The following is a 14,352-nucleotide window of genomic DNA, read 5'->3' as shown; positions in this document are numbered from 1 at the left end:
AGTAGAGAGAAAGTGAGAAGGGAGAGCAATGGCGAGGGAGAAAAGATGGGAGGCAAGGAAAGACGCAAGACCAACCAACCGGCGACGCGAAGGTGGAGATGGGAATCGGCGGGAGAGACAAACGATGGAGAACCAAGGAAATGCACAACACCGACACGCGAGAGGGGAAACAATGGAACAATGGAACCGTGGAAGGGAAATACTCCGGAAGAGAGGGACGAGAGAGAAGAAGAATAGAAGAAAAGAAAAGAAGAGGAGCTGAAGAAGAAGAATAGCAGGAGATAAGAAGAGAAGAGGAAGAGGAAGAGGAAGCTGATTCAAGACGCCGATCGGACGGGACACACACAGTCCAGACCCGGTCCACTTGTCGATTTTGTCTTGTCTGTTTGACCTTGTCTTTTTCTTTTAATTTTAATCTACCTAATCCCGTCTGTTCTCTCTAGAATATAACTCATTCTCTATTTACTCTATTCTATTCTATTCTATATGATTACTGTCGAGTATCTACCCATTTGATCATCGATGAGGTAACTACTGAAACTACTGCTAACGGATCTGTAGAAAAATCGACACTATCCAGCCCGCCAAGAACGCCGCCAACGCCACCCAGGCACGTTCGACCCAGCAATCAAGATGAAACCCGCCGGCCCCGGCCCGAATTTCAGATTTTTCTTTTTTTATGTATGTTCAGTACGTATGTTTTGGTTTCCCCTGAGAGACCTGATCGGAAGATCCCAAAATAGATTATATCATCTCGCTTTTGCATTTCCGATCTTGTCTCCTGCTTGCTGTATAGTATTCCAAAGTACTCCTCCAGTATCTATATCTACATCAACCTACTACTACCTACCCCTCCTTGCGGCCTCCAGATCATCGCCTTCACCCTCGCCCGTTGACGTGTCGCCCCGCTAGAGAGGCGATCGGCCCCCGTTAGGACCGAAGAATGGCCTCGGACTGCAAGCCATGGATGGCCCAGGATGGAGCCCTCGAATCATCATTATCTCATTCTCGCCTCGTCCAACTTCTCCACCCCTTCAAGCCGGCTGATCCTAGTCGCTTTCAGCTGCCGTTCATGCCTCGGATGAAGATGAATGAATCAATGACTCTAGTCGAGCAGGGATACGTCGTGAACGATCTCCCCGCACGAACGATGCGACACCAACAATCCGGATAGCTGATTTGGCATTCGCAGGGAGTTCCTTGCTGCATGTATTGTACGTGCGCCTGCTGCGCACCCACTTGCCTGTGCTCCAGAATACGATCCTTGGTACACTACTGTGCACAATGTACACAATGTACACAATATACTGTACATAACGAGAAAGGACAGTCCTTGACTCTACATGACATCACAACTTCGCCCGCGATCCCAGCAAATGCATCACTTCCCGCACCGCGACCTGCCCCTGCTCAATCGCTCCATCCACAAACCCTCTCCACCCGTCGGCCCAGTCCGCGCTCGCAAACACCACTCGTCCGTGCGGTTTCTGCAACGCATCCAGATATCGAGACGCACTGTCCGGCCCCCAGCATGCCCACGCGCCCTTCGCGTAAGGGTCATTCATCCAGTCGTGCGTCGCGTAGCCTTCAACGTCCGCCGTAGGAAGAACGTCCCTCTGAAACCGATCCACAATATGCCGGTTATCCTTCTTGTCCGCCAGCTGGCCGTTGTACCCAAACCCGATGCACCAGGTGCCAGCCGGGCCTGACGCCTGTGTCCCATTGTGGTCGGAAAAGGCAAACACGAAACTTGAATCGCCGCTCCCATCTGCCGTGTGAAACCATCCGGGGATGGTGTCCCGCAGCTTGAAGTGGATCTTGGCCCCTGCGTTGATATGTCCTGTCGCGATGGCTGCTTGTCGAGCAGGCGACAGGGGCGGATCAAAGACAACATTGCCCAGACAGTTTCTGCCCTCTCGTCAGTATTGGGAACTAAACCTCGCACCAACGCGAGGGACAGCACTCACAGCGGAATGGTAGACACAACAGCCCTAGCTCGCAACGTCCGTCCCTGGGACGTCTGCACCGCAACGCCGTCCCCGACATGGTGGATCTCGGCGACCGTCGTGTTGAATAACAAGTCGCCCTGGTAGTCGTTCAGAATGGCCCGCGCAAAGGCCGTCATCCCGCCTCCCCCAAGCTTGTAGATGCCGGCCTTCTCAAACACCCCCGCCATAGAATGGCCGCCCAAAGCATACCACCGCAGCGCCTCCACAAACCCAATCTCCTTCCCGGGGGCACTCCCAAACGTACTCACGTTCGACTCGAACAGCGCCTTCTCGCGCGCCGAAACGTCCCTTATCTGATCCAGCCGGTCCTTCACGCTCAAATGATCGTACCGCTTCCAAGCCGCAGGCGCCCGGAGCGGATCATGCGGATACGGCATCAGAGCCCGACTATCCAACCCATCGATCGTAAAGAACCGCTCCGCGACCCGCTGCACCACCGCCGCAACATCCTCAATCGACACTTCCTCCACGGCACCCCACGCCGGCCGGAAGAGCTGCTTCGCGGGCGCCAGCGTCCCCACCGACGTCTTCAGCTGCCCGTGCAGCCCGTACCGCTGGAGCTGGTTGTACACATGCGGCTGGTCCCAGTGCACCCAGGTGCCGCCCATCTCGACTTCTTCGCCCAGCACCTGGGCGGTCCAGGTGCGTCCACCAATGCGGTCGCGCGCCTCCAGGAGGAGCACTTTGAGCTGGTGCATGCGGCTGAGGTCGCGTGCGGCAATGAGCCCTGCGAACCCTGCGCCGATCACGATCACATCGTAGCCCGACTGGATAGTCGTAGAGCTGCCCTGGACGGCGTCTGTTGGGAGTCCTTCGGTGGAGTGGGTTGGGGTCCAGAGGTATCCTTCCTTTGAGCGAGGCATTGTGTGGCTTGTAGACTGTAGATGGAGGTGAATCTTTCCGGAGCTTGATATATAGTAAGTCTGAGGGCTCATGTGAGTCCATCTTCGTAGGTCGCAGCTTGTTGACCTTTGTATGGAGAGGGCCCCGACGCACTTTTTTGCCATCTTCGGTAAGCGGCAATCCTCGGAGTCCCGTCTGATTGTGCTTCCTGTCCATCGCACTATACTCCCCAGTCTGTCATGGACTATGTCGCTCTATTTCTTAATTGGCCTGGGAACTAAAGTTGGCTAGGTTAAAGCGGAAAGGCCAGTGCTACGCTCCACATATTGCGGACTCATATGAAAATGCAGTATCTATTCAGCGAGAGTGCATATGTAAAGCTATCACAAACTCTATTTCCCCGAATAGTCGAACCGACCAGAGCATACCAGAGGAACAAAGTTGTTTTGAGTCAGCGAAGGGTCAGGGAAACAGAAACAATTAGGGCCAGATCTAGACGGAAGCAGGAGAACCCTCTTTGCGTCCTTTGACAACCAGTTTGCATCCTCCAAAACAAGCCACCGCCACTGGGCTGCATCCTCATATAGAGAGGAAACGCGGAGCTGTCCGAGGTTGGTACAAGGCCATCGCCCGCCCCTGGAGAAGCCACTAATTCTCAGTGGCGTCCGGAAAGAGCATTCACCAACTTTCACAGCGGGCTCTCTTTGCCAAAGCTCGACGTTGAAATGTTTCCCCAGCACAATCAAAAGGCTGTCTGGTGGGAATGCTAGACTGGACGGCTACCCCCTCTCCCCTATCGGCAGCCCGAAGCTCAAGCTTGAGTGATAGACGCTATCGTATCTCCAGTGATCACGCAGTTCAACCAATATCGTCTCGCTATCCTGCGAGAAGACAAGATCCGTCCGCTTATAACATACGACGCATCAGCTCAGGTGCCAGCATGCTTTGTATTGCTTAAGATCACCCAAAAACAGCCTCGAGTTTCTCCTCTATCATCACCTCCACCCACTGCACAAACCCAGTTGCGGTCCCTCTGGTAGTGGGTCCATTGATGACCGCATGGACATCTGCTCTATCCCAGACCCTCTCGAGAATCTCCGACGCACGGGACACTGCAGCCATTCCGACATAGTGGTACACCGCACGAAGACGCTCACGCGCAATTCCTCGCCAGTGTGTATATATGTGCTCTTGACTGGGGATGGCGAGTATTTCCGTAGCGAGATCCCCCCAGGAAGATTCGTCGGAGCTGTTGGAGCTAGCGCTCGGAGCGGAATGACTTGGCTGCAACGTGCTACCGGTAATAAGCAACGGAATGGTCAACATACAATTGACTCCAGACGTATGCGGAATCGATTGGATGAGGGTCAGGATCCCCGTCGCCAGGGCCAGGAGTCTGTCCGAGACTATGGATGGCTCTTGGGAGCCTTGGGAAAGAAGCTCGGGGAACACACGGTAAAGCTCAAGTAGAGTCGATAGTCGATAGATTTGGGCCATATGTTGTAGGTGGGCAACGGGTGTTAAGTCGTCGCCTGGGTCCCCGATTCGGTCTTTGGCCGGGGTTTTGTAATGCAGAACAGCCTGTTCCACTTCTCGCGCCTGCGCCACCAGGCTGGCTTGCAGCTCCGTACGGATGTGCGTCGTAGAGGCTGCGATTGACAAGTTGCGGAGCAAAGTCCGCTGTCTGGATAGCGTGCCGGTTTTTGCTAAGTATATAAACACCGGAGTACAGATGCCGGACCAAGGATTTGGGTAGATGCTATCCACCCCGCTCTGGTCACAGAACTCTTCTAGGTGAGACAGTGCATCGAGGGGCTGGTCCATTAGAAAGGAGGCCACAGCTTCCCAATGGGCCATGATCCCTACGATGAAGCTATTTACCCGAGAGGAGTATACTGCTACGGAGGACGTCCTGTTGGGCTCTGAGATGCCTGATAGCCATCGCTTGAACAAGACTCTGGCTCCATGTAGATGCGTAATGCCAAGGAAGGAAGGACTGTGCCATCCCTAGAGCGAGGTGTCAATTATTTGAAATGCGTGTGTAGGAGTATAATGTACGTACCTCCGTGGTTCCAAGGAGGATGCTAGCCAATAGTACCTCGACATGCTCATCGGACAGCCCACTGAAGCCAGCGCTCTTATCCTCCTTGACTCTTATAATCTCCCCGGTCAAGCACGATATTGCACTGGTTCTGTGATGCAACGCAGCTGTCGACAGGTCCCTGCGTTTCCAGGCTAGATGGGCGGCGGACATGGATAGTACGCAGTGGTAGATGAGCGGACGCGTAGTCATCATACCTCCCACCTCCACGCGGAAATGGTTCCAATGAGAATCGAAACATGAGTTAATATGACAGATTTCAGAGAAGTAATGCCGAGAGATACAAGTGTCGTCGTCTTCTAGGGGTGATTCTAGCAACATCATCGGGTCAGGCCATTGCACAAAGGTGCCTGTGAAGTCGTCCGCGTTCTGGTCAATTGTCCGATCCCCTTGATGGTTGGAGGCGTCGAGGATCGGCTCGTATACAGAGGTATAGACCGAGGCGGTTTCTTCCAGAACTTCGTCGGATGGAGCATATTCAACAGGTGACGGTGGACTCAGTCGGACTGTAGGAAAGTCGCAAGGGTCCGTCTCTGACCCTCTTTGGGTGCCCGGCAGAGCAGCATCCGGCGACCTGAAACTAGTGCCGGAGACACGTTTGTCGTTTCCCCGTCTTGCTGCCTGCGCTTGGCCATCGACATCCCTGCCAACTTCGTATTTCGATGACCATCTCAGCGGCCGCTTATATCCAGGACATTCATATGCTTTTCGGGTACACTGGTTGCAGTGTGGGACAGTCTCGTCACATTTGATCCTCTACTTAATCAGCAATGAAAGTCTTGATCTCTCTATTAACACAAACTCACGTACCCGTTGCTTGCAACGCAGACAGCCGCCTGGCTTAGGTTAGGCTACAGTGTTATCTGCGACACATATAGTAACCATTTTTGGGACTTACTGCGGGTCTTCACTCGTCTGCGTGCATTCTGCTGCTTTTCGGACATGATTGATGATTTCCGAGCGGGTTCTAATCGTTCCTTCTAGGGAGTCAGGGTCGACGGAAGCATTGCACCTAATGTAGTTCCGAAAATGCGGGGAAACCTTATCTCCACGAGCGAAGATAGGCGACAATTCCGCACTTGTCACCATTATCCTTATTGAAAAAGTCTTTCCTGCTCTTCCGGCCATAGATAAGGGCACGTAGTCTCGGCAGAGAGTCCTTAACTCGGCCACCTTGTACTCTGTATCAGTGGTCAACAGGGAAGCAGTGTGCCGCTGCCTATCTCGGAGCCCTCTCTCTGACAAGGAGACTGCTGCAGATAGCACCAGGGATGATTTATAGGGTCTACTCGGCAACGTTCCGAAGAGGTCAACGCCAAGTGAGGGCTTGTCGATGCATGGGAGAACACTTCCTCACGACACCCTGTCGGGAAGCCGCACAACGGTATATCTATACACTTGCGAGCTCATTTCGTTCCGGCCCGGGATTCCGCTGCGTCTACGGAGTACTCGAAGGAGTAAAAATTGCTCGCTTCAAGGATGATCCGCTCCCCTGTACTACGCTAGACCCAATCAATACTAAAAGTGCGATGGAGTATCTTCTTGGCGGTCCCAGTGTGCATATGTTGTCGTACATATGGAAGATCTTCTATGGAGCATGCTCAGAGCGGGACGTTCTTATTCTTTGTCTTGGACAAACCCCTAAAAGCCCCGAACCCCCTCTATCTCCCTTCAGACTGTCTGATTCCATACTCACTCAGACAACATGGAGTCTCTACGCAAGAAATCGCACCACGATTCAACTATTACACTCCAAGAAGACGGAGGGGAACACAAGAAGGTCGAGGTCGGCGAGGTGCACGAGTTAAAGGCAAGCAAGTTCTCACCAATATAGGGGAGTGTATGTTAACTAACACTTCCGTCTGCAGAGAGGCTTCTCACGGCTCACTGTCCTCTCGATGGGCGTTGTGCTTATGGCAACATGGGAAGCCCTATCAAGGTAGACGGATAGACCTACGTTCTCGACGCACTGGTTCTGACGATCTTACTAGTACAATGGTATCAGGCCTGGTTAGTGGGGGACCAGTGTCTCTTGTATACGGATTTATCTGTTCGTTACAGAAACCCCGTCACATAGTCGTGCATGGCCACGACGTCCCCGACTCCTACTGACTCATTTGATCAGTGGCGGCGTGCGGCTCAATAGCAACAGCAGCCTCCCTGGCTGAGATGGCTTCAATGTAAGGAGCCCACTGTCAACAAAAGGTTTTCGTCGCTCATCAGATGGCAGGTATCCTACCGCAGGCGGCCAATACCATTACATCGCCAAACTGGCGCCCAAGAGATGGCGCGATATACTTAGCTGGTCCGTTGGATGGATAGGTTAGCAATCTACCCCCCAGGACTCTGACTATGACCGTTTGATTCACTCGGCCCCAAACCAGCAACGTTCGGATGGATTGCGTTCTCGGCCAGTGCGCCTTTTATGGCAGCTACCATGATACAAGGCCTTCTGGTTCTCAATTATGAAACGTACAATTTTCAGCGTTGGCACGGCACGATGCTGTACTGGGGCCTCATTGGTCTGGGTGCAATTGTCAATATCTGGGGTTCCCGGCTTATATCCCTCGTCGAGAGTGCTTCGTTGCTTATCCACGTCATCGCATTTATAGGTAATTTCGTGGCGATTTGGGTTTGTTCGCCAGCGCGGCATTCAGCAAGCTTTGTTTTCACGTTCTTCCAGAACAATACAGGTTGGGCGAATAACGGTGTCCCGTGGTGTATCGGCATGCTCTCGAGCTGCTATGTCTTGGTTGGTGAGTGGGTACGCACGCATCTAGTCGTATCATTAACTGACAAGTTTATTTTATCTTGTACAGGATACGACGGAGCGATCCACATGGGAGAGGAGATGTTGCATCCAGAGATGTCTATACCGCATTGTATGCTGGGCTCGATTGCGATCAACGGTGTTCTAGGTTTCGCGTTTTTGCTGGCTCTCCTGTTCTGCATGGGTGACATGCAAACCGCGCTCAAAAGCAGCACCGGCTTTCCCTTTCTCGAGATTTTCAAGAATGCGACGGGAAGTGCTGGCGCGAGCTCCGCCATGGCGGCCCCCATTATTTCCATTGCAGGACTGGCTGCTGTTCCACTAATGGCTTCTACTGCGCGCATGGTATGGTCGTTAGCCCGCGATAAGGGTATGTCACTGTCTTCCACCTAGTTCTCGCTGCAGAGACTCAGACCGTTGACGAGATATAGCTCTTCCCTTCTCCGGATACCTCTCGAAGGTCAACCCCCGATCCCAGTTACCTACCCGCGCCGTGCTAGCAACGAGTGTAGTCATGGTCCTTCTTGGCTTGATCAATATCGGGTCGACGACCGCTTTCAATGCGATTATCTCCTTGGCGGTCTTCGGTCTTCACGTCTCCTACTTGGTGCCGGTGGTCTTCATGCTGTGGCGTCGCCTTGCGACACCCGAGCTCCTTACATACGGACCCTGGAAACTGGGACGCTTGGGAATTGCTACCAACATCATCTCCCTGATCTACCTAACATATACCAGTGTGTTTATGGTATTCCCGCCCTACCAGCCGGTGACGGCTGTGAACATGAATTATGCCAGTCTGATCTTCGGGGCGGTACTTATCTTCAGTGGAGTGTATTGGGTCTACAAGGGCAGGAAGGTGTATGAGGGACCGCAAGTTGGACTCCATGAGATGTAATGCCAGTGCCGTGGATCAAACCAGTCGTTCTGTATGGAGTTGAAACCCCCTCTTGTACACATTAAGTGGGAGGACCGGCCGTCAAGACGCCGGAACGTATATGTGGGCCCTAGCAGAGTGTGGAGCAGACATTATCAACCAGCCATAGCCTTGGAATAAGCGCCGAAGTATTGTATTGTACAGACAAGGGCCCATATTGGCAAGAAAAGTGGACTCGCGCATGGGCCAATGAGACATTTCCTGTTGTAATGGACGGCGATCAGGCTATATATTCCGAACATAGCCCCCTTTGTGAGCTCTCTTTGACCTAGACTATAGGTACCTATCTCCTTTGATCCTATGAGCCTCGTACTCTTACATGAGCTATTAGTCTTTACTCCATCTACCATCAACTCTACCTAGTTGGAATACCTGTTCGGTATAGTAAGTTATCTATCCTTGAAGTAACACACATCTAGTTAATATACCAATTTACATAGCATTCATTGTGTTGCATTATTATATACAGCAACATGGAGACTGAAGATCTAGAAAGCCCCAATCCTTCTCATACTGCTAAGATCAGTTTTAAGAGGCAACTATTCGAGGGTGCCATTCTTACAATGGTGGCTCTTTACACTGGCTCCTCTTTCACCAACTTTATATTGGGTGAGGCTATACCAGGCGAGCGTGACGAGAATTATATCCCCCGGTTCGTGATAATGTTTCTGATTAATGGGTTATTTAATTTCTCGTACAAGAAGTACAGAGGTGTGTAAATACGTATATTATTTTTCGAAATCATGGGAAGCGACGGATAATCCAGCAGCCGTGCACAAGAATGGGAGACGGCATCAAGTACCGAGAATCCTGGGGTCGACCATAGTATCCCCTCTTAGTACATGTTGACTATACGTCTGAAAAGTAAGTAGGCAGTTCTGTAGGATAAGATTGAGTCTACCTATGTGTCTTATTGTAACCTGAAGCTTTGGTCTCATTGGACAGCGTGTCGGGGCGTCTGGCCATCCGGGGCCGAAGAAGGGTCCTCTCCTATTGCGCAGAGTGTCGGGTCTTGGCATACAGTCCGGGGCCGATGTGAAATCCTTCGCGGTGATTGGCTAGATAACATTGCAAACGAAGTATAGACACGAGGTATAAGAACCCGCGCAGCTCAACATCCAACACCACACTCTCAGCTTGAGATGCATTGATCCATTTCTAAGATGAGTGAACAGAGGGTGAGCCCATCAAAAGATGACGAGAGGCCCCACGAGAACGGAGACCTCGAGGCAGCCAAACCCACTCTCCCAGTCGAACCATCCTTCGACGCCGAAGCCCAGAAAGACCCGGATCTTGTTACCTGGAACGGACCAGGCGACCCTGAAAACCCCAAGAACTGGTTCAAGAGTGTGAAGTGGAAAAATACGTGGGTTATCTCCCTTTTCGTTTTCATATCCCCAGTCTCCTCATCCATGATTGCCCCTGCTATGCAAGATCTGGGCAAGGGTCTGGGGATGCGTTCCGATATTGAAATATACTTGTCTATGGCTATCTTTATTCTCGCCTACGCCATTGGTCCGATCTTCTTTGGACCAGCTTCGGAGCTGTACGGCCGCGTACGTCTGCTTCAGGTCAGCAACGTATGGTACTTGGCCTGGAACTTGGGGTGCGGATTCGCCCGGACAAAGTCCCAACTCTTTGCTTTCCGCTTCCTTGCAGGTATTGGGGGGAGTGCACCGCTAGCAATTGGAGGAGGCGCCATCAGGTCAGAGAAACATAACCCCCGAGACATACTGTTTCTGCTGACCGGACTTGCAGCGATATGTGGACCGCCGAAGAACGCGGCAAGGCGATGGGCATCTACACTCTCGGGCCACTCTTGGGGCCCGTGATTGGACCTATTGCAGGAGGCTTCATTGCAGAATACTCGACATGGCGCTGGGTTTTCTGGGCAACCTCCGCTTCGGCCGTTGTCGTACAGATTATCGGGCTCATTGGACTGCGAGAGTGCCACCCGGGCACGCTCCTGCGCAAACGACGTGGCTTTCTGGCCCAGCAAACGGGCAAGACTACGCTGCATACGGACGAGGGGACCGAGGCGCTTGCTTACAAGCTTCTTCATGCCTTTCAAAGACCGGTCCGTCTGTTCGTCACGCAGCCAATCGTCTTCTGCATGGCCGTCTACATGGCCTACCTCTTTGGCGTCACGTACCTGATGCTCGCAACGTTCCCAGATATCTGGACCAAAGTCTACCGCGAGAGCCCCAGTATCGGCGGACTGAACTACCTCTCCATTGCTATCGGCTCCTTTGCCGGCCTCTTCTTCAATCTCAAGCTAGTCGACAAGATGTACCGGACGCTCAAGGCGCGCAACAACGGCATCGGCAAGCCCGAGTACCGCATGCCGTCGCTGGCCGCGGGCTCCGTCATCAGCACTATCGGGCTTTTCTGGTACGGCTGGAGCATCGGGCATACGCACTGGGTCATGCCCAACATCGGCGCGATGATATTCACCGCGGGTACCATCTCCTGTCTGCAGGGCATGCAGACGTACATCGTCGACAGCTACCAGACCTACGCCGCGAGCGCTATGGCTGCCTGCGCGATCTTGCGCAGTCTGTGTGGCTTTGCGTTCCCACTTCTCGCCCCGTATATGTATGCCTCTTTGGGCTATGGATGGGGTACGAGCGTCCTGGCCTTTATAACAGTGGCTATTGGTTGGACGGCACCTGTGGTGTTCTGGTTCTTTGGGCCGAAGCTTCGTGCTCTTTCTAGGTACGCCGCTGGGTAGGTTCGGGAGGGTGCGACGGATGAGGAGTGTCTTAAGCAGCGAACACTGGTGATTGCGCAACCTGGGGTTTGGCTATTTACAGCATGTATGATGATGGGGAGATTGTATAGATTGTGATTGGTTGTAATTTACTTGATACGATAAGGTATCATGGAGAAGTCGGCTTGCCAAGCAGATCGGTGTATAAAATGACCCATCCTCTACTTTTGCAATACTATCAGCTGGCCGCACTGCGGCGCTGCATCTTTCCAATATCTGAGCACTTGACCATCGTATGCCCCTGGGCAAAAGGCCTCACTCATCCCAGACAGGTCCTCCGGCGCAGCGGATTTTAGAAGACCAAGTCTGAAGTATCCAAAGCGCCATCGAAGCCCATGTCCGTCCCATACATATCTTCAAACCATTCACCAAAACAAAACGCATCGTCCACAACCATTGTGGGCCCCTCTCCTCCGCTAACGCCCTTCCTCTGCCTGCTGGCTGTCTTTTCGCATCGGGCCCGTAGTGCACTTATAAATTCCGGCTCTGGAGACGATTTATCTGGCGGATTTGCGTGCCATGCCTTGAGGGTTACCCTGCCGATCGCGGTGTGAAGAGCTTGTCTTCCCTCAAAAAGTTCCTTATGATTTGAATATATTTGCGCAACTTTATTCCATGTAGTATAAAGCTCCGAGGGCGAGTAGAAACCCACATCAGCGAGGGAACGCAGGATGCACAGAAGCGCATCCCACAAGAAGAAGGCTTGCATCTGCCACCGGAACCCCTGAATGCTGGGGTTATTGTAAAGCGCAATGTTTGTATCGAGGATTTTGGCTGCGAGAGCACAAATGTCTCTCCTTTGCTTGTCTGTGGTCGACTGCTTCGTTAGCAGTGGCATTCGAGCCCGCAGACGAACCGCATTTGTCGCAGATCGGACCATTGCAGAAGTCAAAAAGTGCACCGGGTTTAGGATATCGCAGTATCGAAGAAAATTAGTTTCGATGCGATCCTCGACGTCGTCGATGAGTCGCTCAATATCCTCCGCATCCCTAAATTGAACTGTTGCCCCAAGCTCTTTCCATTTAATACCCGTCCGGGTATAGAATTTGGACAGCTCGATCCGTGACAAGCAGTAAATCATTTCCGTGGCGCCCCTCTGCGGTTGAGGAAGCTCTGTCATTCCAGGGTAAATTTGATCATCGTCAATGTTCAACGGTTGCTCGGTATCCCAGCTATTCGGCGGAATCGAGATCCCAGTACCGGAAACTTGACCGGCATAGCTGTCCAGCGGCAGCAGTTGCCAGAAGAGCCGTCGTCGCATCTGAATTTCAAACGGTGGCAATCCGAGACCTTCCCCATCCCGGTGGATCCCCATTCGTTGAGCAAGACGAATCGCAATTCCCGTCAGTATCCAGAACGTGTCCGGATCGACTTGAGTCCGCATTGCAATGAGGAAGAGGGTGTAAGCCTGTAAGACCCCCATCGCTGTAGTTTTCAGCCACGACGCATTGATGAGGGCCTGGTGAACCGCAGCCCGGTATTTCGACATCAGATGGCTCTTCGATGTGCGGAACTCCTGCAGGCAGTCCGCATCCGACATGGAGAACACGGCAAAATAGTAGATGGCAAAAATCAGGCATTCATCGTACTTCGAGGCAACCGATGGTTCTTTGGAGACAGCGTCGACTATTTTTGCAACAGTGGGGACATGCAGAACCTTGCATAGGGGCTCAACGTTGCGCACGTACGCATTCCAAAGCTTTTTCGCCTCCTCATGGCTTGGGTGTTGCTCGCTGAGGCTCTGGGTGCTCTCGAGAAAGATCCCATTGATTGGCTGAGCTGCGAGAACACCACGGAGACCAGCCGAAGCGGTCTCGTCAGCCCTGGTGTCGTCGTTGGGATCGTCCTCTCGGTCGGAATCAGATACCTCGCACAGTTCCCCATCTCCCACGTCAAGAAGGACATTAACCATATAGCGAGACTTGCCGTCGGCGGAGCGCAGTTTCCCCGACCTTGCGGGCTGCGAGTCCGACATTGGTGGGTTCGGTGCCTCTGATGCGCTGTCGCATGGGGTCGACGTAGAAGTTGTCGGGAGCAGGTTATGGTCGCGCAGGATGCGCTCGTACTGCTCTAACCGCTCCTGCACATCTTCAGACGGGCCTCGCCTTCTCTTTCGCGGTCGGGGAGCCTGGTAGATGCATTGGAGCTTTGCTTTGCTGCAGCCTGAACATGTCGGTGTTATCCTGTCGCATCTGGTTTTCTTGCGCGCGCACGCCTGGCAGTTGAAGCCCATTTTAGGCATGTCGGGATTAGAGTCATGCTGTGCCTGGACTGAAGAGGTCTGGGCTGGTGCCGGGGCGATTGGGACCAGGCGTGAGGCGGCCATATTGGCTTCCATATTAGGTGACCGGTTGATCTGAAAGTCGCACGAAGCCAACTACGCCCCGGACGTATGATGCAAGTCAGAGTGTTTCATACATAATCAACCGCTCTGGCGGAGGATAAAGACGTCTTCAATGGTGTTGCGTGGTAGGCAATGTATACGGATTATGTCAGCTGACAGGGTCCCTTAATAATGAAGAGCTTAAGAGTCCAGAGACATACCAGCCTAGGTAGTCTATAAGATAAAAGACAATTGACTGACTAGAATCTAATCAGCATTTAGTTACATCATTTGGTAGAAACAAGCCAAGCAGATCAACTTCCGGGAAGAGTTAAGATACCTCTATAGTTGCTGGCATATAGCATGACTCCGGTGCATCCCGAGCATCCATAAAGCTGCTGGATATTACGTTGGCTGGTCTGCGGGTTGCATCCAGAGTAAATAAACATAATAACTATACTCCGTAAAGATCAGGCCATGGTATCATGAAGGAAACGACCTACTGAATGGAAGAAAAGATCAGGCAATGATAGAATGCCTCAGGCTGCTTCCCCGCCATGGCGATCGGGGGCAATGATTGGCGGAGACGGGATTGTTTACAG

At 52.5% G+C, this 14,352-nt stretch overlaps 5 protein-coding genes across 5 annotated transcripts; 2 read left to right on the top strand and 3 right to left on the bottom strand.

Annotated features, from left to right (window-relative positions):
• Positions 1 to 1,349: 1,349 nt before the first annotated feature.
• Positions 1,350 to 2,872, bottom strand: ATEG_07851 (flavin monoamine oxidase family protein; the record flags this gene model as incomplete). The annotated part of the gene is made up of 2 exons (XM_001216472.1): positions 1,350 to 1,908; positions 1,968 to 2,872. 2 exons carry the CDS (start codon positions 2,870 to 2,872, stop codon positions 1,350 to 1,352), a joined length of 1,464 nt encoding a protein of 487 aa, XP_001216472.1.
• Positions 2,873 to 3,812: 940 nt separating this feature from the next.
• ATEG_07850 (Zn(II)2Cys6 transcription factor) lies at positions 3,813 to 5,897 on the bottom strand (the record flags this gene model as incomplete). Its single annotated transcript, XM_001216471.1, has 4 exons — positions 3,813 to 4,667; positions 4,915 to 5,709; positions 5,764 to 5,789; positions 5,852 to 5,897. The coding sequence occupies 4 exons, from the start codon at positions 5,895 to 5,897 to the stop codon at positions 3,813 to 3,815; spliced, it is 1,722 nt and encodes a 573-aa protein (XP_001216471.1).
• A 1,556-nt stretch (positions 5,898 to 7,453) lies between these two features.
• On the top strand, positions 7,454 to 8,618 carry ATEG_07849 (putative GABA permease; the record flags this gene model as incomplete). Its single annotated transcript, XM_001216470.1, has 2 exons — positions 7,454 to 8,093; positions 8,155 to 8,618. The coding sequence occupies 2 exons, from the start codon at positions 7,454 to 7,456 to the stop codon at positions 8,616 to 8,618; spliced, it is 1,104 nt and encodes a 367-aa protein (XP_001216470.1).
• A 1,202-nt stretch (positions 8,619 to 9,820) lies between these two features.
• ATEG_07848 (MFS transporter) lies at positions 9,821 to 11,388 on the top strand (the record flags this gene model as incomplete). The annotated part of the gene is made up of 2 exons (XM_001216469.1): positions 9,821 to 10,242; positions 10,416 to 11,388. The coding sequence occupies 2 exons, from the start codon at positions 9,821 to 9,823 to the stop codon at positions 11,386 to 11,388; spliced, it is 1,395 nt and encodes a 464-aa protein (XP_001216469.1).
• A 536-nt stretch (positions 11,389 to 11,924) lies between these two features.
• ATEG_07847 (putative C6 transcription factor) lies at positions 11,925 to 13,753 on the bottom strand (the record flags this gene model as incomplete). Its single annotated transcript, XM_001216468.1, has 2 exons — positions 11,925 to 11,963; positions 12,080 to 13,753. 2 exons carry the CDS (start codon positions 13,751 to 13,753, stop codon positions 11,925 to 11,927), a joined length of 1,713 nt encoding a protein of 570 aa, XP_001216468.1.
• Positions 13,754 to 14,352: the final 599 nt, after the last annotated feature.

The sequence above is a fragment of the Aspergillus terreus genome, genomic scaffold (assembly GCF_000149615.1).
Source record: "Aspergillus terreus NIH2624 scaffold_11 genomic scaffold, whole genome shotgun sequence".
Lineage (NCBI taxonomy): Eukaryota > Fungi > Ascomycota > Eurotiomycetes > Eurotiales > Aspergillaceae > Aspergillus > Aspergillus terreus.
Note: the sequence above shows the minus strand (reverse complement) of the source record. Positions and strands in the feature narration are given on the sequence as shown.